This window comes from Prorops nasuta, unplaced genomic scaffold, assembly GCF_024137725.1.
Source record: "Prorops nasuta isolate Cenicafe-Biocafe unplaced genomic scaffold, Cenicafe_Pnas_1.2 PNAS00006, whole genome shotgun sequence".
Taxonomy (NCBI): domain Eukaryota; kingdom Metazoa; phylum Arthropoda; class Insecta; order Hymenoptera; family Bethylidae; genus Prorops; species Prorops nasuta.
In genome coordinates, this window is record NW_027116803.1 from 5,019,400 (window position 1) to 5,042,825 (window position 23,426).

General features: G+C 43.7%; 1 protein-coding gene across 1 annotated transcript in view; it reads right to left on the reverse strand.

The window, feature by feature from the left end:
- Window positions 1-939: 939 nt before the first annotated feature.
- ft (cadherin-related tumor suppressor fat) overlaps window positions 940-23,426 on the reverse strand; it is an 86,073-nt gene continuing 63,586 nt past the window's right edge. Inside the window, exons 4-21 of the mRNA XM_066729147.1 lie at window positions 19,500-19,736; window positions 15,544-15,933; window positions 15,002-15,415; window positions 14,468-14,800; window positions 13,856-14,033; window positions 11,043-11,223; window positions 10,328-10,581; window positions 9,817-10,247; window positions 9,238-9,582; window positions 6,595-9,156; window positions 6,234-6,510; window positions 5,880-6,158; window positions 5,500-5,804; window positions 5,141-5,406; window positions 4,612-5,055; window positions 4,147-4,519; window positions 3,854-4,069; window positions 940-3,792 (exon numbers count right to left, since the gene is read on the reverse strand). Coding sequence (XP_066585244.1) covers window positions 1,720-3,792; window positions 3,854-4,069; window positions 4,147-4,519; window positions 4,612-5,055; window positions 5,141-5,406; window positions 5,500-5,804; window positions 5,880-6,158; window positions 6,234-6,510; window positions 6,595-9,156; window positions 9,238-9,582; window positions 9,817-10,247; window positions 10,328-10,581; window positions 11,043-11,223; window positions 13,856-14,033; window positions 14,468-14,800; window positions 15,002-15,415; window positions 15,544-15,933; window positions 19,500-19,736 — 9,558 coding nt within the window. The 3' untranslated portion in view covers window positions 940-1,719. The remainder of the gene's footprint in view (window positions 3,793-3,853; window positions 4,070-4,146; window positions 4,520-4,611; window positions 5,056-5,140; window positions 5,407-5,499; window positions 5,805-5,879; window positions 6,159-6,233; window positions 6,511-6,594; window positions 9,157-9,237; window positions 9,583-9,816; window positions 10,248-10,327; window positions 10,582-11,042; window positions 11,224-13,855; window positions 14,034-14,467; window positions 14,801-15,001; window positions 15,416-15,543; window positions 15,934-19,499; window positions 19,737-23,426) is intronic.

Here is a 23,426-nt window from a genome sequence, read left to right on the forward strand (position 1 = left end):
GCAACTCTGCGATGAAAAAAGTCAAGCGAGCGATTTTAATTGGTAGAAATAAAAAAAAAATAAAAAAAAATATATGAGCCACGTGTATAACTCTCTACTTATGAAGAGTATCCGAATTTGGCTTTCGACTTTAGCCCACAAATTTAGAGTTCTTAATCTGTCATTTTGCAGGATTCGTTCGGTTTACGAGGTACCTTTATCCACAATGATTTGTTCAGTCTTTTGTAAGAATCTTCTTTGTTGTAAACCCAAGTAGGATCGGCGATCAGGCTAACATTTGCGTATGCGCTATTCAGATGGTCATCTTCGATGGACGAAAATGGTGATATCATCCTCCGAACATTATTAACCTTATCGCTCGAATGCTCCAATGTCTGCGGGGTTTCTATCTTATTATATCAATTCCCCGATTTTGCCTGTAAAATGTCAGATCGGACAGGTGGGTTATGGCTCTCCTCCGGATAGTACGCCAATAAGATTAAGGGATCAAGCAGACTATATTAACTATATTAACCGCTTGTTTACACCGCAAACGATCGGAATAACGAAACACCTAGCAAGATCGCTTTATATCCTCCCGTTAAACAAGAAAGAATTTCAAATAATAAATATATTCACTTCTCGTAATCAACCGTTGTTATATAATCATTCATCAACGGTAATCTTGCAAAAATTTCAGCAACCATTCTGCAGAAGACAGCAAAAGAATCGCAAATGCGTAAACTCGCACTTGTTTCGATTTTCTCAGTCGATTTTTGCCGCATACTTTTCATTACTTCAGTTTGTAAGATTTTTGCTGTGGTGTGTGATAACTATAGGTGTGATAGTGACTACAGGATAGAAAAAGGAAGACGCTATCGTTAATAATAAAATTATTTATTACAAATAAAACCTAAAAAGTACATGTACATATACATACAGAGTATTCGCATTCAGACAGTCATGCTTTCGCGTAATTTTGTACAGCGCATACATACATTATTTACAAACAAACATATCTTCAATTTAGAAAGTAGTATTGCGAAGTACATAAAATCAGTCTGCTACCTCAGGAACGCGACGGCGCTTAACAACGATAACTGATATACTACACTCGAATTATAAACACGGAACAGAAATGTCCTGGAGCTGCGTCCAATTCGAGAGGCGATCGTTAGCTCTGGACCAGCACGAGAATTGGCAAGTTCGTTTTTTAAAGCTCAACGCATTGTAAAGCTTGATCCACGCAGAACTAACATATTGATCAGGAACATAGATCAACCCTTTTTTCGCGCTATATATTCTTCAAATTGCATCCGTGTTGCGTTGCTGCGCGTTAAAACGCTGCGCAAAAACACAAAATCAACGTTTTGTTGCGGATCAAGCTATACGATTAGAAAAGAGAATCATACAAATTTACAGACTCGGATTAAATGGTTCCGTGTTATATGGCAAGACTTAATAATATTTACAATAGAAAATGGCTAAAAGTTTTCGAAGACAAAAAAGAAGAAAAGTCTTCATCTCCCTCATCAGTGCCCTGTTTGGCGAATGGATTGTCGGATCTCTTGTCACAGGATGAAACTATCGTCACCACTTGTGCATCAGTGGTCGACTCTAGTTCGTGCGTTCCAAATGAAGAGACCCTTGAATCGGTGGTACTTGTTGCACGTTCAAGGTGTCTCTAGTCCATGCTGGACTTTAGAGGAAAGAAGAGCAAACGAAAACGCTTATAACGTTTCAGACATATTCCTCGGAGGGTTTCGGCGCGTTGGCAGGAAGTCTCAAGGTATTTTGAACACGATTGGCTCCATCCGGTAATTCGGCGATGTCGATGAAGACGCCGACGAGACTCTCAAAATTCGGTCCCCAATTAAGAAGGTAGTCCCATCGTAAGGCAGAACTGGTGGTGGATGGCGAGGCGTTATCGGTCAGCCTGTAGAGGCCACCCATATGGCTTGAAAGGTCATCGTCCGAGGCGACTAGAGTGCTGAGGGATCCACGAAAGGAGCTGTCGAATCCGTCGTAATTCGGTGGTAACGGAGGCTTCGAGGATGGTGACGAGTCATTGTTCCTCGTAGGAGCCTCTTCGTCGTCTCTCTCGTCATCATCCTCGTCATCGTCGTCGTCTTCACGATCGTCCTGCTTGGCGAACGGATTGTCGGATCTCTTGTCACCTACCAACGATCCGTTATCGTACTCAATCTCGGAGCAGGTGAAACTGTCGTTACCACTCTCATCGGTGGTCGACGAGTTCCTGCGTTCTAGCCTCTCTACGGGTGGCGTGTGTCTGCGGTGAAGATGAAGAGGACCGTGGGTCGGTGGTCCCCTGGCTTCACTAGACGAACTCACTGCGTCCAGGGTGGAAACTAGACTGGAGGTTCTGGGTCTGGAATTGAGTCTTTCTATCTCCTCGGCGGTGAGCCCCATGGGACCCGATAGGATGTTGTTCACCGAATTCTCGTTGTTCGATTGAGGCGCCTTCCTACTGGCTGTGGAGCCGGACAGCTGACTCATGATAGGTGAGTTCAGGCTCCTCTCACTGTTCGAGTTCATTTCTTTGCCGACTCCGCCAGAGGACGACGTGGTAGCCAGTAGCGCGCTTTGCAACGGTTTACCACTGATATCGTGAAGAGTGAGAATTCTCGGTTGTTGAGCGGAGAGCTCGCTGCTGGGGGACAGTCTGGCCAACGGGGTGCTTTGAAGAAGCTTCGGGACCGAGCCTGGTGGCTGGTTTACGTTGGGCGGGGGCATCGTCCTCGGAGGGAACGGTCCCGAATGTCTGTGTTGCTGCTGCGCGTGTTTGTGATGATTGGCGTAACTTCCTATCGGCGGTGGAGTGGCCTTGTACTTCCTCATCCCGTCCCTGTAACCTTTGTAATGGTAAACTATATCGATATCGCTCGGAGCGATGGAACTCGCGTTCTCCAGATCGTAGTGCTCCGGCATCTCCGTCTCTTGGTTGTGCTCGTGCGAGTGAAGAGAGTTCTGCGTGGGTGGGGGTAAGGGTGGATGGTCGTCCCTGATCGGTGGGGATTTTGTCACTTCCCGCTCGATTATGTCGGGCCTCTGCGGACGGTGCTCCGTAGGTGCGCTGATCTCTCGCTCCTTGTACTTCTTCGATATCAGTTCCGGTCCCATGTGGCCAACTCCCCTCAGATCAGAAGTGTCGGATATGTAAGTGTTCTCGTGGCGAGACATGAGGTTCTCGTTTCCGCTACCGACCAGTGGATTTCCGGTCATGATAGCGTTGGCATTTTTGTTTACAACCGAGGGAGCGGATTTCTCCTTGTTCTGGCGTCGCAACCGGAAGACGATGAAACTGACTAAGATGGCCACGAGAAGAATCACGAAGAAGACTATGACCAAGGTTATTCCAACGCTGAGTGGATCGGCTGCTGCTGCCGCACTGATGTCGATCGATCCTCTGCAGCCAGTGCTCACCTTGCCGTGATAGGAAACGTCCTTGAATATGGATCCGGAGCCGTTGAACGGTTGGACCTCGTTGTTTATGGTGAAGTTGGCGAGGCAGCCCTCAAAATTCCTGGCGCCTGGACCTTGGTTGTAGTGCAGGTCTTGGCTCGCTCCACCGATCGACAAGACTGATAAATATGGGTCGAGGAAATCGTGAATCCCTGCCAAGTCCAGCTCGTCCCCTATCAGATTACCATCCACGAATAATCTCAGTCCTCGAGAATATGCGCGCAAGGTCAAATTGTGCCAGCGACCATCCGTCAGTGATCTTTCGGTGCTTGCTGTCATATTGACGGGAGAGCCGAGCAAGGATGTGTACACCACTTGTCCATTACGCAACTGTAACATATATTGGTCTTAGAAATCTCGCTTTTCTTTTTTATACAAAAGTTTTATTTACCTCTATCGACGTGAAATGCTTGTTGGTCGCGGCATAGAACAAAATTCCATTGGGCTTGACGGTCCTGAACATAAGACCGATCGTTTTGATCGACGCTGGATTGACAAATAGGTTTGTTTCATTGGTAACGCTGCGTCTGGCACGATTATTCTCCCACAGTGTGGAACCTCCATAAAGATACTCGAGTAATTGCATTCGACGATGTTTCTCAGAAATCTGAAAGGATAAGTAAAATTAATTTTCGAAAGGAGCTGGTGAGAAAATTAGAATAAAGATTAGTGTTGAGAAATTACCTTGAATTCTATGTATCCTCCGTCCGTTAAGGTGATTGGCTCGAGGGCACCTTGGCAGTTTGGAGCTATTAAGGAGCTTCCACACTGACAAGTAACACCGTGCCACTTGTCGTAGCATTTGGAGTTTGCTCCACATACGGCCACATTGTCCTTCTCGTCCCTCGTGCAAGGATTCTTCTGGGACCTTGGACACGTTGATTTTACGCCCCGTGACGTCAGTGGATTCGTTAGATTAAGCCCTCTGCCATTAATCGACACTGAGTGAATACAGCCGACGAAATCATCTGAGTGCACTTGTCCAGGACGTTCCAAAACTGGATCGGCGTTCTCCAGTCCTCCGAGTAGCAATGGATTGTTGTTGAAATTCAAGGTTCTGCAAAGCGGAAGAGTGAGTAACATATAGTTTATTGACATATTGGTTTAATTAAGTCATTCTAGAGAATTCTTTTGGTAAACTTTACTCACCCAGTTTGACCAACGTCATCAGCATAGCAAGAGCCATCCCCGGGTCTGCAGTCGTCGCAAACGTCCCCATGCTCCCTGCAGGTTGATACCGAGAGAGAGACGACCCGTCCGTTTCTGGTAGCGGTGACTTTTCGCCATTCGCCATCAGCCACTGAGTCCTTGGATTTTATGGCGATAGATGTTATGGCACTCCTCGCACCTCCGTAAGAAAACACTACTCTGCCGTTTATCAACTCCAGAACGATAAAGTCCGATCTGCCACCGGATTGCGGTGCGTAATTGTACAGCAGCAACGCGTCCGGTTTGGTGGTCGCGAATACCATCGTGATGTCATTGGTGTTCGAATCCAAAGCTGGGAAGGTCATGAAGGATAGTTCTTCGAAGCCAAAAGTCGACCTTTCGCAGTGTCTCCCGTAACGACCCTCGGGACAGCTGCATCGATAACTGCAATTTATCAAAGATTTGATGAATATACGAGTGTTCAAATGTTTAATTTAACATTGAAGCTGAAATTGTGAATTCCTCATACCCTGGTTTCTCTCCAACACAGAGACCACCGTACAAACAAGGATTGGGCCTGCAAGAATCTGTGACAGCTTCGCAGTGATTTCCTCTGTAACCAGCACGACAGAGACAGAAGAAACTGAAGCTATCCGGACTCTTTCTACAGGATCCACCGTTTCTGCAGGGATTGCTAGCACAGGCGTCGCCTCTCTCTAGTTCGCACAGTTTTCCTTCACGATCAATGGGACATATGCATTGGAAGTCGTAGCCCAGTCTACGACACTGTCCACCCTGAAATCATATAATTCATGTTTATCATATATTTCATTAGAAAATGTATTATTTTCAACGTTTGCTTAAAATTTAACTATATAATCCACGTACCATCGAGCACGGATTGGGAGAACATGGATCTTGTCTTTTCTCGCACTTCTCACCGGTGAAACCTTCTCGACACTTGCACACTAGCTCGTGCAATATTCGCGGTGATGTTAAAATTAAAGCTTGACTATCGGTGATTCTTGCGTCGTCGTATATAACCAAATCGTCCTGGCAAATTCCACCATTTTCGCATGGCACGTATTTGCATGGGGAATAACCGATGGTGAATGATAGTCCTTTTAAAAGCTGCCCAATCTTATCCCGTTTCCGTACCAGTAGTTCTGTCACCTCGTATTTTGATCGGTAACCTGAGGAAGGAAAAAATATTCGAGAAAACGTTTTTTTTTTGCAACTTTTAAAATAGTAAATAATTTCTGACGTACCTTGAGAAGACTCTATGGCCAGATGGACAAAGAGGTCGGATCCTTTTTCGCCAATGCTAAATATGGTTAGTGTTTCGCTAACGTCGATCTCTTCTTGTAGCAGATCTAGCAAAGCGCGATATTGTTGGCTGAGAAAGTCTTTGGAGCTTAATTTCGAGACTTGCAGAGTCACGCTGTTATCGATCGTGGCATTGGAAAAAGTGATGAATTCCACGGTCACTTTAGATACAACGTCCGGATGTTGGCCATCATTTCCGGATACGCTCAAAGAGTAACCCACTCCTGAAGATAAAGTAAATATAAATATATAGAAAAATTAATAGAGATTTTTCAGTAAAATCTAATTAAACATACCTGGTGTGATTTTATTCGTATGCAAGTCGCAAGTAGATGGGATGCTCAAGACTCTTGAATTAGAGCCTTGCAGTATTTTACAGCTGTAGACACCTGTTGTGTCGGGGTCGTTGGGACGAACGTCTGCAATTTTTCCCAATGGAGTCTTACCATTGAAAGAATAAACCATAACGTGAACTGAGCGTGGAGTGGAAGGGCTGTCGTTCTGATCAGTCACAATAACGGTTATAGTATGTTCGCTCTTCATTTTTGGCACTCCGGAATCTTCAACCTGGATCTGAAATAAAAAGTGAATAAGCTTTAAAATTGTTATTACACTGTGTTGCATTCAATATTGAGTTTCAGGGAAATTATGCCTCACCATCAGATCCAGCTGAGGCATGGTCTCTCTGTCCAAGGATCTGGTAGTTTTTAGAACGCCAGAGTGTTTGTCCAAGGAGACTACGTCGTTTTGTCGTCCACCGATCAGTCTGTAGGAGAAAGGTGCACCATTTGGTGGTAAATCGGGATCGGTAGCACTGAGGGTCATTATGCTGGTACCAGCTGGCTCGTTTTCACTGACGTATCCAATGATCTCGGGAGGATCAAAAATAGGCCCGTTGTCATTGATATCAGACAGTTCGATATGAACAGCCGCTGTTCCAGTTTGGGGCGGCGACCCGGTATCAATGGCACCGATGATCAAATCATAAATGGGAATGGCTTCTCTGTCCAATTGCTTGGCAATCTCGATGTCACCCGTTTGAGGATCGACCTTGAAGGCCTGTCCAACATTTCCACCTATGATGGAATAAGAGAATTGATTGTTTTGTGGTCTGATGTCCTTATCGATGGCCCTCACGGTAAGGACTCGGGTCCCATGAGGAGAGCCCTCGGAAACCTTTGCGTCGTAATTGTTCTGCAGGAATTCTGGCGGGTCGTTGCCATCCTGGATAGAAACGATGACCTGTGCCTCATCCGTGTCATTTCCACGAATACCACCAGCATTCTTGGCCATGACTGTCAGTACAACTCGATTCTGCGTCTCGCGATCCAGTCTTCTGGAAACTCTGATGATCCCTGACTCGGCACCGATGGAGAACCCTCGATCGTTCGACGAACCTACGAAGAGATAGTAGATCCTGCCATCCTCACCGGAATCTTGATCGGTAGCTTGGACAAGTCCCACTGAAGTACCAACATCGGCACTCTCAGATACGTCCATGTGAAAGACCGGTTGAATAAATTTCGGATAGAACTCGTTGACCCCTGTGACATGAACTTTGACAGTTGTGAAACCGACCATTTGAGGATTCGAGTCGGGATTCGTCGCAACTATGTCCAACGTGAACTCGTTGGCTTCCTCGTAATCGAAGCTGATGGACGATGAGATCACTCCGGTGTCCTTTTCTATTCGAAAATGTTCCTTACCGCTTCCACCAAGAATCTTGTATTCTATAACAGCGTACTTGGCAGAATCCGCGTCCTTGGCATCGACTTTGTAAACGAAACTGTTGGGTGGTGAATTTTCAGCCAAGTATGCGTCGTAGGTGGTCTGATTGAAAATCGGTGGATTGTCGTTGATATCGGATACGTTGATGGTTAGTGTGGCGACAGATTGTTTTGGTTCGAAGGCCAAATCAGTAGCGGTGATGTTCAATCGGTATTCTTGGATCAGATCGTAGTCGAGGGGTTGGAGGATAGTGACGGCACCGGTGATCGGATTGATGAAGAACTCGTTGCGTTCGTTACCAGCTGAAATTTTGTATCTGATCATTCCGTTCGGTCCGGAGTCCCCATCCATAGCGTTTACAGTGATTATAGTCGTGTTGACAGGTTCGTTTTCAGGTACTCTGGCCTGGTATCTGAGAGCAGCAAAGGTTGGCATGTGCCGATTCTCACCAGCTACCATTAAGGTCAAGGTGACTTCGTCCATTTGTGGTGGGACTCCCCTGTCAATGGCTCGAGCCTTCATTAGGAACGTGGTCCCCACAGGAATGCCATTGAGACTCTTCTTGACGTAGACCCAACCTGTTCTTTCCTCCACTCCGAAGAGATCGCTGCCATTGACGCTCAAGAGGGAATAATCGATCTCGGCATTGACACCGAAATCAGCCTCGTCCTTAGCGACCAATTGGGTTATTCTTCTGCCAATTGCATAATTTTCTGGTACCGGGGATAAGTAAGACCTTTCGGCGAACCTCGGTGCATTATTATTAGCATCTACTACGCTGATGTGCACCACAGTTTTTGATGACATGGGTGGTTTTCCGTTATCCGTGGCCACGACCGTTAAAGAATAGAGGTTCTCCGGCGAGGAAGGTCGATTGCTGTGCTTATACTTCAAGGTCCTTTTGCTAAAAATTTCACCAGTCGCTGGGTCCACCGTGAAAAGGTCTGATGGCTGCAAGAGGCTGTAGGATATTACAGAATTTGGTCCCTGTTTGTCCTTGTCAGTTGCTACGACCTGGCCAACGTGGGAGATTGGACGTTGAAGTTCGGGAAAGTGGAAATGGTAAGAGTCATCGTCGAATTCTGGTGCATTGTCGTTTTGGTCCTGTATCGTTATAGTCAAGGCTGTTTCCGGCCTCCAAGCACCATCAGCAGCGTCCAACTTCAGCAGATATTCGTCCTGCTCTTCCCTGTCGAGGTGACCAGCTACCGTCACGTTCCCACTGAGACTGTCGATCGAAAATTTTCCACCTGGATTATTCGTAAAGCTGTAAGTGACATTTGCGTTTTGACCAATGTCAAGGTCGCTGCTGGTGATGCGTATGACGAAGGTACCGATCTCGGCGTTCTCCGTCACGTTTACAGTGAACAGTCGCGTGAATCTAGGTGGATTATCATTCTTGTCCAGAACCGTGATCAGTACTGTTGCTGTACCAGTCAAACGTGGCTGACCTTGGTCCCTCGCCTCGACTATTAACTCGTACGACGATATCTACGAGAAATAAAGAAGTTTTTATCACACAACCAACAAACATGAAACATCGTGTGATTTAAGATGAGTTTTTATTTTTACCTCTTCTCGATCCAGATTGGCATTCGTGTTGATCTCACCAGTTTCGCTGTCAATGACGAAAGTCTCCGAGAAGTCATCGACCAAATGATAAGTTATCTGACCATTTTCACCGGTGTCCCGGTCTTTCGCCGAAACTTTACTGACGAATTGAGGTGGATACTCGTCCTCCAATATCGAAGCATTGTAAATCGCAGTTTCCATGACCGGTGAATTGTCATTGGCGTCCGTCACGCTGACCAGTACTTGCACCACGCTTCTCAGAGCTGGTGTATCGGAGTCTCGAACTTCGATCCAGGCTTCGTAGTGAGGCGCCGTCTCGTAATCGAAACCGGAAGCCACCGAGACCTGAAATAAACCAAATTTATCAATTATTCAGAAAAAGCTATCATTTGATACTAGCTTAAGTAAATATTCGATTGCAAACAGCAAATTTTGATGAAATTGATCACAGTTCACTCAAATAAAACAGCTGATTATTAAATTAGAAAGAAGATTTATATTTGGGATATTAAAATGATTCTTTCAAGGACTTTTTCCATACATAGCAGGACTATTATTAAATTGCTACAAGTTAAATACCTCTCCAGTGTGAGGGTCGATTTTCAGAGCATCCCCTACATTTCCACCAGCGATTCCATATATCAAATTACTAGCTGTTCCTTCCTTCGGCGTAGTGGCGCTAAGCTTGGTGATCACTCGCCCCTCGGGGACGTCTTCCGGTAGGGTAAACCTGGTATTGATGCTAGATCGAAAACTGGGAAAGAGTTGTCTCTCCCATAGATGAATGACCAGATCAGCTGTAACGTATTGAGCCTCTTCGCCACAATCGGATGCTCGAATTTGCAATTGATAAGTGGTCTCGTCACTCGTCAATTCCTCGGCTGCTCTGATCACTCCGTTGTTCGCGTCGATTGCAAACTTTTCAGCGTCTTTTCCCTGAAGTCTGTACACTATCCTGGAATTCTCAGAGTCGTCGTCGTCGACTGCTTTCGCACCAAAGACAAAGTCTCCTGCGAATTTTATCAGTGTTACTACACGTATATTTATTATGATTTATGATCGAGGAAAAAATCGGTTGCTGATGATTTACCTTGTTTGGTACCAGTGGGCACGTAGGCGGTGTACCTCGGACTGGAGAATCTTGGGGCGTTGTCATTGGCGTCTTTGATCAGAATCGTTAAATTGACAGCTGAGGCTCTTGGTTCTGTAGGACTGGAGTCTTGGGCCACGAGAGTCAAGTGATAAACCGATGTTTCTTCACGATCCAGTGGCTCTATGGTGAAAACCTCGCCAGTGTTGGGGTCGGCCGAGAATCGTTCAGCTTTTTCTCCCAGCAGGCTATATCTGTCAAGGGAGGTACAAGTGTTTTATTAATACCGAACAGAGTTGGTGTTTCGACCGAGGCTGCGATCTTTTGATCGATTGATTTTCATTGGCCTATCCGATCCACGTGAGCGTTCGGTAACACCCTGACTGCCACTTATGTCATATATCGTTACGAAAGCTACCGTTGCGATCAGCTGTACAATAATTACAGGTCCTCTCGCTTTGATCGCTCCTTATTAATCGAACATTCAAACACTTCCCTTCGACTTTCTCCATTTCTCTTCTTCGATAATTATATGTAAAACCCTCCGAATATTATGATATTTCATTCAAAGAGCTCCGAAGAAACAAAGTAGTTAGAGAACTTTGCCCTTTCTCCCCTTTGATCCTTAGTCCAAATTAAAATTCAATCACGCGAGTTTAAATTTATGCTCTAAGGTTAAAGACGAAAGGTTGAAAGATCAAGAGGGAAAACTTACCTAATTTTGGCATTCAATCCTTCGTCCCGATCGGTTGCTTTTGGTTTGGTGACCCAAGTCCCAGCTGGCAGATTTTCAGCCACTGTCGCTCTGTATTCTTGCCTGGCGAACTCCGGGCTGTGGTCGTTCACGTCCAGTACGACGATCCTGACGATTCCCGATCCGGTCAGAGGTGGAGAACCTGCAAGATTGGCGTAAAAAATATTATATTATACAATAAAGAAAAATTGGCACAATTAGCCGGGCCGCGGTTACCGCGGAGATCGGTCGATGGCGAGAAATCTTGTTAGATAACGCTCGAGTAATAATTTATTCAATGCTTCTATATCTCACGGGGGTACTTGAGATTATAACTCGAAATCGCGTATAAGTACAGGAATCGGTCTTGTAGCCTCGGGTACCGATCTCAATCGTTGCGATCCTCTCGATTTGGTCGCTTTGCCAAACGGCCGATGATGCCAGGCCGGGTACATAGCAGAGCTCGATCACGTCGCTTAATTCTTTTCTCCCGAGGACAAAAAAAATCCAAAGTCCAGACGACATCCAGTCCTAAGCTTTTTACGTTCTAGTTATACTTTTACAGTAGAGCTATAAACGTAGTGTTATATTTTCGGGGGGATATTAAAGCTGCTACAACTGATTACTCCTTTCTCTCCTGGTAAAATATAATCGAAGACGGAACATATAAGTAATGTAGAATATACAATTCAGACTTCAAAATGTAGTCTTTCTTCTCGTAGATCGCACCAAGATCTAAGGTTCTTTTAGTTATTTCAACTGAATATTTTTAGTACAGCTAAATGTATACTTTTAGAGATACGATTATAAAGATGCAATACGGATAAACTGGAATTCTCCTTGATAGCAGAACTCGATGCATATCTCTGAGGAAAAAAGATCAAAGCTATAATACAAGTATCAATTGAGTCTTAGACTTTTTTCGTTTCAGCTAATACATTTTTGCAGTAGAGCTAGATGGAACGGTGTAGGTTCAGGAATACGGTTGAAGGTGGAATATGGATAAAGTGGAATATATATAGGAAAGAGAAAAAAGGGAAGGGAGGGGTCGGGCCAGTTTTGTCGAGAGGGGAAAAAGAGGGAAGATGGGGATAAAATTCGAAGCTGCAGGCAGTCTCGACGGGGTGGAGTGAAGGGAGGAGGGACACAGGGGCTTGAATGGCGGATAAAGGTGGGGAAAAAGGAGTGGAAGCGGGGAGGGGTGGAAGCATCGGGGGACGATTATCATAATCGCGCGTCATAACTCTGCAGGCTTGTCTACCTCGACCGAGCGATTGCAGGACCATCGGATCTCTGCGGCTCTGTATATTCGCATTTCGCAGCTCGCACAAGCCTTTCTTGTCCTGTGTATCTCGCGCTATATTCTCCAGTTGACTAACGGAAATGGCGAAGATCGTACATGTCGAGAAATTAATTCGTTTACTTTATGTTATATTGTATATACGGAACCACTATACCTACGCCTCTTTGGACTCTTTGACAGAGAAAATACGGAGTGAAATTAGACGAAATGCGTACAATTTTTATTTCAAATTGTAAGCGTTTTGGGATAAGCATAAAGGAAAGATTGGAGTACCGAGGAGAAACTGCTGAATGCAGAAGTTTTCAGAAAAAGAATAGAGAGTAAAATAGAAATAAAGAGGAACTGTTCGTTGATTAAATAAGTAAATCAATCAAACGGTTAGGTCGATAAATTGATGTCCAGTTTCCATGCTAACACTCGTTACTAATACGACAATATTTAAGATCATTTTCATATTTTCCACACGTGTGTATGATTTTATAGTGTAACTATATATAGATATAAATGCTTGCCTATACAAAGTATCACCATTGTTCACAATGAAACTTTAATGTCTCATCGCGTTACTGGTGAAAATATGTCTAACTATCAGTGGGAGTCGTTATTGCCATAATGCTCTTTGCGCCAGCAGGTTTTGCAAGGAGAATTCTAAAGATCGGTGAAAGGTAGACTAAAACGGACGTAAGAACGTTTGAAAGGTGCTCCTTGTCCATTTGACGAAGACGGTATGTTTGGCGGTTCAATTTAGGTGTTTAGAGTCTCACCGGGAAGGATAGTTTTTCGTACAAACCATTCCTTGTTCCCGTGAAATTACCAGCGCTTCAAACATGGTATACGTTTATTAACACCTTGTACCGAGATGCGACTGGCCGATTGTATTGAAATTTAACGAAAATATTGCATGGGAGGTTAATTTGTAAATTCCATTCGCGTTGGTTAGTTGATTTTTTTCTGGAACTGCCAGTTGACTCGTCGATATCCTCCAAGGGATTATTGGTGCTAGTACTACAGTAGTGGAGAACTCGCGTTACAGGCCTCCCCCTTCCCCCTTCGGACGAGTCAAGGTCGATATGGTATACACAGCAGTGTGATAGCGAAACATAATTATGCCGGACGTTAAAAAATATTACGCAGAATCGAAACTTCCTTCCTTCCTTTTTCGCGCATTTCTTTTTGCTTTCGTAATCTCTCCTTGATTTTTCAGCATCCAGCGAGAAAATATGAAATGCGCGTCTCGAGAATGCTGGGTAAATCAGAGTTGCGGCTTGCGATAAATATGGAATGTTATGGCGTTGTTGGTGAAATTTCAATGGAAGGACCGTAAAGAAAGGATTAAAGCAAGGGAAGGATATCTCGGGAGGAATCTTAATCTTGGGGTTAAAAATCTAATTGCTTCATGGTGGTTTCGATGGAAATGGAGGGGGTGAGAATGAAAAGAAAGGTTTTTCGTAAATATCCGATGTAAGTGTATATAAGGTTCGATCTAAATTACCTGTGTCCATGGCGACCAAGGTCAAAGTGTACTCGGGCACGAGTTCCCTGTCGAGGGGCCTCAGCAAGAATATGTCGCCAGTACTGGCGTTTATTCGGAACAGGTCCGTGTCGCCCTCCTTCAGAAAGTACCGCACTTGATCGTTGTAAGGTGGGGTGTCAGCGTCGTAGGCCTTGACCTTAACAGTAAACGACCACCGTTACACTTCCGCTCTTTCTCTCCCTCTCTCTCTCTCTCTCTCTTTTAAAGGACACTCTTACATTCCCTATACGTATCTCGCTTCAACCAAGCAAAACATTTTGGTCCCCAGCGTGAAACCGAGCGTAATTAACGCCATGGTGAATCCCCCTCCCCTCCCCCCTAAAAGCCACTTTCGTACATAGCGTGACTGATTAACGAGCCTATGCAAATCGATCATGCAAAGCTCATTGCGCAAAAACAATCGTCGATAATTGATTATTCATCGTTAACGAGTACATAAATGTATCATGGTGTATATATAAGCGAAAAATATAGATATAGACCGGTCGTTGGATTTTCCACGGTCTTCCAGTTTCCGGATAATAATTAAGAGAGATTGGAAATGTTGGAGCGATCGTTAAAGTTGATTACTTGTATGACAAATCCTCCGCCAGGTGGGACCATGTTCTCCATGACGTGGGCCAAATACGGTGAGTCCAGGAAAACCGGCGCATTGTCGTTGATGTCGAGGACGGTGATGGTAACCTGGGCCGAGTCTCCCCGCGGAATCTCGCCGAGCTCGGTTGCGCAATCCTCCCCACGTATCGTCAAATGGTAACGGGACTTGCGTTCGAAATTCAAGTTTTTCGCAACCCTGATCTCTCCGCCGTCCTCGGATATGAAAAAGTCCCGATTCTCGTCGCCGCTCGCTATGCTGTACCTCACCCGACCATTCGCACCTTCGTCCCGGTCCATCGCCGACACCTGAAATCATCGTTCAATCATTAAAAACCAGAGAAATGCAGCTTCCAGATTAAAATGAGTTTGGAGGGGCAAGAAATTGTCCACTCGGAATGGGAGTGAGGGGTCGATCGAAAAGTGCAAAAAGTGGTATAGGAGAGTCGGTAGACGGTTGCGACGTTAATGGATGCGTGTCCTTTTTTGGAATAATTTTTGGTTATATACCTGGAGGACACTGGCACCGATGCTGGCGTTCTCGGCAACGGTGGCGGTGTACTGCCTGGGGTCGAACACCGGAGAGTTGTCGTTCTCGTCGAGGACGAGTACGGTGACCGCTGTGGAGGATGACCTTGGAGGTTCGCCACGATCCCTGGCGGTAACAGGAAGCGTGTAGCTGGACCTTTGCTCCCGGTCGAGGGGTCCGGAGACACGGAGCAGGCCGTCTACGGGACCCAGGGTGAAAGGCAGCGAGTCCTCTTCGAGGGAATACTCCACGTAACCGTTTCTGCCTTCGTCCCGGTCGACGGCCTTGATGGCCATTACCACGGTGTTGCTCGGTGCGTTCTCCATTATGGAAATCTTCGTCGGTGATATAAATTCCGGTGACATGTCGTTCACGTCCAGAAGAACAATGCTCACCTGATTGGACATTGCAAAATTTCTCGTTATATATACCATCGCACACGGAGGATGCATGTTTTATAATATACATGCACTTATATATATATATATAATTTCGCTGTGAGAGGAAAGAGTCTGGTACCAACCTGCACGGTTGAAGTCAACGACCTCGCAGGTGGAATGGGACTATCGGTCGCTGTCAGTACCAAATTGTAAAGAGATTTTCTCTCCCTGTCGAGGGAGTTTCTCGTGTAGATCGTCCCATTGGCTGCCACTGCAAAGTCTCCATTTTCGTCACCGGAAGTGATAGCGTAGACCACGTGACCGTTGTCCTCGGAGTCGAGGTCCTGCGCCGTCACGGAGAGAACCGCAGTGCCGACCGTAGCGTTCTCCACGACGTCGGCAGCGTGTGGTCCAGCCTCGAAAACTGGCGCGTTATCGTTTAAATCGACAACGTTGCAGTAAACTGTCACGGTCGATGATAACGCTGGCACGCCGCCGTCCGTTGCTTGTACCACCAGGATGTAGTGTTGGACCTGAGGAAGAGAGAGAAAGAAAGAGATAAAAAAAGGCACCGAGTAAAGAAACGTCAGGATGATTCTTGCAGGTTTTTTGTAATTCTGCTTGAAAATTCTTGCGAGGAAGGAGAATTATTTGGGCCAGTAGCCGAGGATTGCGTAGGATGGGACGTAACTCAATATTTTTCTCCGAGATAAATCTGACATGGGTAAAGATACGCGTAAGAGATTTTTTTCTCTAGGCTTCCGAAGGCTATTGGCGTGTCAATCTGGTTGTTCGTCGTCCGAAAAATTGACTTATCAGCGGGACAGATTTTTTCCTTGGCAGAAGCACGTCAATTCGGATGTCGAATTCACTTGTTTCGAGCATCGTTGAAGCCTACGAAATTCTCCCTTGAAGGATCTCTCTCCTCCATATATCCCCCTTCCCCCAATTATCCTCCTTTTTTTAATCGCTCTTTCGAAAACCGAGCGATCTAGCCTAGCTGGATACAATTCGCCCTGCGCGCGATTGACGTTACCCATAATTTATGAAGGCTGAATCCTGCCAATTGGAATGATTAATCCAGGCATTCTTCACGGTGTCTCTGGATCGAAAAGTATAGCACACGATGAAGGAGCAATAAAAAGGAGATTAAAGGAGATATTTTTTGGAGGGGCCATTATAATGGCCGAACAGCAAAATAATATATATCTGTATAGGAAGGTTTTAATTAAGGCATTTCTGAAATATGTGTGAAGAGGGGTCATAAAGCGCGAGTTACATATTTAAAAGTTCGATGGCCCGGCCATTGCTCCACGAGTGGAGTTTCGCGCTTATTATAGTTTGCCGTTCCGTAACGAACGCTTTCGAGAGCTACACTTAGGCATTTTGCAAAGAACTAATGCATGTTTCGGGGAAGAAATGTTTCTCGGCCAACAGACTGTTCGATTTGCCGAAGCTTTATATACATATACATATACGAGGAGCGAGCGAGTCAGAGAGAGAGAGAGAGAGAGAGAGAGAGAGAGAGACTAACATAGCCTGGCATGAATCTGAGAGGGCATTATAAGTTGATGAAGGGTTCTATAAACTACCCTCTCTCCTGTTTTCCACCATCTCCAATTTTTCTTCTCTTTTCTACTCCTGTTTCGCCCACGTGCATCGCTATATACCGGGTGTCCCAAATCAACAAAAAGAGAAGCCTTGATTTCGATCAAAATATCAAGAAATTCGATAAACTATTTAGAAATTCGAGTCGGTTAACCACATAATAAAATTAATTTTTTGGAAAAGAACAAATCGTTTGCTTTATTCTACACATATATACAAAGTTCTGGAAATTTCTGTCGATTTCAGAAAAAATTGCACCTACGGGGCTGGCTGGACCTCATAGATTCGTTACTGGTCTACGACTACTAATAAGAATAAATAAGTGTTGCTTGTGGCTGTGAATCCTGTAGCAGGGCACTGCCATTAGAAACGTCTGTTCATCGATCTGTCCGACTGTTAGCGTTAAACCCTAAATTCTAGCGTTGCTTTATAGCCGGGAGGTAATATAATAGCCGGTGCTTGAATGTAGAGGCGTGTTCGTGCAGGTTATAATCGTTGCCCGAGGCTGCTACGCGCTTTACCGTATGTGCGCCTCGAATCTTTTCATCTTTCCACCCGAGTCATCCGTCTGCGCGAAATTTTTTTGCACGATTCCCGATCGATCGATCGATCCATCAGCAGCCACCAACAGCTGTTAATTGAAAAACATTCCTCGTACGCGCCACCAATCGCTGACCGGTCAATGAAGCTAATCAGCAAACTTAGGAAAGCCAGCGACCGTCCATGTACGTACATCGGAGATTCTGAGGATCGAAATGCGTCAGACTCCTCCTTTCCGTCCTTATATTGCGAGAGAAAAGAAGTTCTGCGAAAAAATTGCACAATTTTTCATCGATAAAAGCAAATGAATTTTTCAAATCATATTTGTTATCTATTTTTCAACTCAACTATAATGCTTTAAAACAATGATTTTATGGAAATTGAAGCGCGATGAAATAAAATTTATTTCTTCGTTATGAGAGGATCGAACCTTTTTATTAGTTTCTTGCGCTTTTCCAGCAATAATCCAAACAGATATTCCAAACATTCATTACGTACCTCTGACCAATTCAATTTACCCCCTTTGGCTCCATACGCAAATTTTATTTTCTGTTTGCGTTACTAGAAATTATAAAAAAAATGAAAGAGTTCAGTCCAAATACGTAAGAATAGATGCGATAAAGAGATTCGTCTTTGTTTTCTATAATTTCTAGTAATACAAAAAGAAGATAAATTTTGTGCCGTTTTTGGCCGAAACGGTTTAAAGATTTTATTATTTTTTATAATAATAATAATGTTATTGGTAGTAATGATAATTAAATAACAAGAATGCTACAAAGTGATAATTGGACAAGCTTCTTTCCCGTTATTGATAAGTCTCTAATGCATAAATCATCGTAACGTGATTGTCAGGTGTGGGCTTATAATAGAGGAATTAACGGAGAGACGAGTTGCCAGACAGACGGATCTTTCGAGTGTCGGCGAATTTCGTAGTCTCGATCAACCTTGAAAAAAAATATGAGAAAAAGAGAGAAAAAAGCATTGAACATTCTGTCGAAAGCATCTCTTTTCTTGCCGCTTCACGAAATTCGGAGATATTTATTATATATACCAAAGAGAGTTGAGTTTCACCCTGAATTTCTACAGAAAAATAAATTTCAGAGAAAACTGTTGAATTTGATCATCTAGGATACTGAGTTGATTCGAACATTTTAATATAGTATATACAGTAACGTGAGAAATTGAGCAAGGGATATAGATAAATGGATCAAGAGACGCGGTAGAAATTATCTATAAACATACCGAAGAGAGTTTCACCATGAAATTCTATACAGAAACATAACTTTCAAAGAAAGCTGTTAAATTTAGTCAATCACAGTACTGAATTGATTCGAATGTTTTAACACGCTATACACACTTTCAGTAACGTGAGAAATTCAGCAAAGAGATATGTATATAACGAAGAAGGAGAGAGATAAGTAGCGAACGAATAAATTCGATAGTCCTGCACGAAGAAGCAGTTGGCAGTCAAGGTTAGCTGTTAGCGTGAACGTCCAGTGCCGGGATTAGGAGAAGAAACGTCGGATTAGGAGGGGAAAAAATAATAGAGAAGGTATTCGAGCAAAGTTGAGATGGGAATTGTGGAACTAATTGGAAGATTTCTATTGGGTTAACTGGGTTAACTGGATTGCGAGGACGACGAGATTCAATGAGAGGTTGCTCTCTCTCTCTCTCTCTCTCTCTCTCTCTCTCTCTCTCTGATAGTATTCCACTGGAGATCCGTTCATGGCCAAGGTTGTTGCTTGCAAGGAGGACGGGGATATTTGGATAAGGAGAAGAGAAATCGATTATTTCGACAAAATTGATTTCGAGCGAAGAGTCGTCAATGAGGGAAGTTTGAAAGAGGATCGAGTGTGATTGTAGGATGATGAGGGAGGGGGGGGGGGGGTATTATAAGAGGGATAGAGAGAGGGGAATAAGGAGGAAGAGGCTCTGATATTCCAGCACGAACCTGTTCGTAGTCAAGGCTGGCTGTGAGCGTGAAGACACCGGTGCTCGGATTAAGAGAAAAAACATCGTTGGCCCAATCGGAGATTAGAGCGTAGCTTAATTGGCTGTTGGGTCCTTCTGCGTCGGCATCCGTCGCAACGACCTGTCCGATTCTGCTGCCCCTCGGCACATTTTCCGCCACGTCGAATGAATATGCGCTCGATTGAAACACCGGGGCATTGTCATTCGTGTCAGTCACCTGAAAGCATTTGAGAAAAAAAAGTTCATAAGTTTATTTTGCTTCCCACATAAAAATACCACACTCGCAATTATTTGTTTAAAGTATAAAGAAAAAATGGAATTTAGTCGATCGATCGAACATTTGCTCGTGATTGGGGGATGAGAATAAGTTCGGAGGTTCTCGCGATACCTCTCAAAACACACTCGTAAGACCGTTTATCGCCTGCGAACTGGCAATCTCGGTCTTTTTCTCCCTTTTCTTATACCTCCCGCTTCACTTTTTATTCTTGAATAAACACGGGAGGCTACGCCACTGTTTACACTGCAGCCATTCATCCACGAATAATTCCACTGTATTCGCTCTACATCCACCAGGTATATTATATTTATTTTGCTAGCCGATGTGCCAGTACTGCAAAAGAAATATCCTTGAAAACGAGAATCCTGAACAAATATTATCCCATTTCGTTTGATTCTCCCTGCCAGCGAAATAAGATCAAATTTATGTTGCTCATTGCGTCATGTTTATCAATGCACAAAGAACCTTATCGTGCAGTTTTCATTGAAAAATCTTTAGAGGGTTAGAATGCTGAACGCACGTCCATTATATAAAATATTTTCCCTCCGGCAATTTCCAAATGGCATAGGAATGTGTCTAAAACGTTTCTAAAACGTGGCGACGTATCAAATTCAGTTCTGGAACGTTTAACATAGGAACGTTTCTGGCACTATCCGTGTTACGTGAAATAGCACGACACTGGTTTTCGCTGCACATAGAAATAAGTTTAAAACTTATCGAAATTGCAGTTTGAATTTGCGATGCAAATTTTCACGATTGTAAGACGGCTCGGCTCGGGATTCGTAAGGGATTTTTCTCGTCTATTCTGGATAGTTTGGTCGAAGGGGGGGGGGGGGGATTTTGTTGGGAAGGCGTTGCTTCATCATCTATCAAACTTTATCATTGCATTGCGAAGCAACGGTAGTATCGGTGTCGAACTATTAATAAGGCGAGTGCGTTTGACAAGCAGTGCAATTCGCACGTGTATTATACCTACTATATATATGATACTATGCTATATAGCTACAGGTATAGAATTGCAGGTTCTATCGCAAGCTGGGTAAAATCATTCATCGCATCCAGCGAGACTGAACTCGGCGCTCCTAGCGCGCGTGAAAGGATAATCAAGCGAGGAATATGCGTGGTCAACTCTGTCTTATCCCAGATTCAAACTTCCGCTACGGCGAAATGCGATTAATAAACTTGCATCGAAGCTTGGAGCATTTTTACCTGTCCCGCAACAGGCCCGATCCATTATCTTTATCCATTAGCCTCGTATTATTCACCCTTTTTACTCCGCTCTTGATAAATTCCTGCGAATTGAATTTCTCCACGATTTTTCTTCGTCGATGCTGTAAATCACTATACGCTATATATACATGACAAACGGTTCGCGAAAACGCGGCAAAAGGAAAGAAAAGTTTTCGGAGCAATGTGTGACAATGGAGCAATCAGTTCTGTCGGAAATTCATGGAGAAGAATATTATGACGGGACCGAAAGAAAATATGGCGAGCGTTCGATCGAGGGTGAAGCGGGGCCGTATGTCCTAAGAAAATAATAACTTACTGATTTTGCGTTTTCTTTTTCTTATAGACTTTTAAATGATTTCTAGATTGCATTGAATAGAGATAGTTGCGGAGGGGGATCGTGCGACGAAATTTGAAAGAGGAGGGAATAAAGGGAGAGAGAGAGAGAGAGAGAGAATTCGAGTCGGCTGCGCGGAAGATATATAGAAGAGAAGGTAGGCACGGTTTGATTGAGGAGAGTTCGAAGACGTTTGCAAAAAGTGACGCAGACCCGAAGGAGAGGGGGTAAAGCGAAAGAAGAGGAAAGAAAAGGGTTCGAGCAGGTTGGGTCTGAGAAGGATCGGAGGAGAGCATGGAGGGGGGGGGGGGGAGTTAGAAGGGCTCCGATCTCGTAACTGTCTGCAGCGAGTCACCTTCGTCTGGTCCTAAAAGACCGGACTATGATCGGCTCTGGCATTCTTTCTCTCCGATTCCGCGCACAACGGCATAATGGCCGCCATAACGATACACCGACACCACTCTCTCTTCAACAGCCATCAGGAAGCCCTTAAACTCTCTTCAATTTCTCTCTTTATCCATCTTATTTTAACGCACGGTAAATAATTAATATTACTTCTAATTTTACAATAAAATCACAATTAATCCTGTTTTTATCGATTTTCTATAATAGAACTCCATAGTAGTAAATCTAATTATTTATCTGTCACTATGAAAATTCCTTCCTTTATCCATGATCGATTTATGCTATCCACACTGTGAAGAAGATACGACCTTCTCTTTCTCTCTCTAGCATATAGATAATTAATATTATGTACAGTTCTGTAATGAAAGTATACTAATGAAATTTCAAATTAATCGTGCTTTTCTCCATTCCGAATATTTATATTTATTGATTTTATATACAGTGCTTCTCATTTATAAACCTAATTATTCATTGGTTATATTAAGAAAAGTCCGTTTTCTTATTCATCATCAGTTTCGAAAAGACCTGAATTACCAGCAAGAGAAGCCCTTCATTCTTAAATTTCGCCTCCCTCCCCTACCTTTTGCTTATACTCTGAATAAAACTATGTGAATAAGTGTACGATAATCAATGTACTTGTATAAGAAAAATAAATAATCATGTTTTTCCTATACTCGATATATTTATCAATTTTATACAAGGTGTCCATTTAAATCATGATAAAACCTTAAATTCATTTGAAGCGAATGGTTTTTAGGATACATTTCTATTAAAAATTGTTTATTTATTCGTTAAATGAAAAATTTCTTATTTCGAAGCTTTCTAATTAATCAGCTGATTACCGAAACAACACCTCATTAATAAGAGGGGGGGGGGGGAAGTTTTATATAAAATATGTTACAAATATGACGTTTCAGATAAAGAATTTTTAATCCACATCAATAACTGTTTAGTTAACAGCTATAAAATTTAATTACTTTATTTAAATTTATCATTTTGCCACGAGTAAACCGGACACCGAGTATATAAAGATATAAAACTAATTACTTCTCCGTCACTATGGAAATTCCTTTCCTTTTACACCGATTTAACTCAACCGCACGAAGAAGACCATATACTATACGTGATAAACGACAAAATATAAATGAAAAATCCAACACGAATCATGATAAACGAGAGAAAATAAAGAAGGGATTTTGGCGCGAGTGGAAAAATACAAATGGTGGTTATTAAGGCTCTTATTTCGAGTTTGGGAAAAAATTCTGATGGATCGCAAGGATCGAGACTTTAGGGACGAGTTGATCTACAGTTGGCCAGCTTTCTGCGACTTCGTATATTATCAGGCTATGATCGAAGCTGACGTTGATCCTTTCCAATTCCACGCACGACGGCATAATGGCTGCCATAACGACTCCCCGATGAAGAAAGAAATGATCGCGGTGTGTGACGTCATACGCGAATATAAGGAAGCGCCATTGGACGGTTTTCGTGCACCACTACCACGATCCGGTGATGGTGCAAGGCAAAATCTCCAATGGAAAAATGTCGCATTTGAATTTCATGCAACATTCGTTTACTGCATACTGCTTTTTGTCGATTGTTTGTTTGTTTCGTCAAGCTCACCGATGACAGCTGACATTTTTGCCGTTTTACAGATGTAG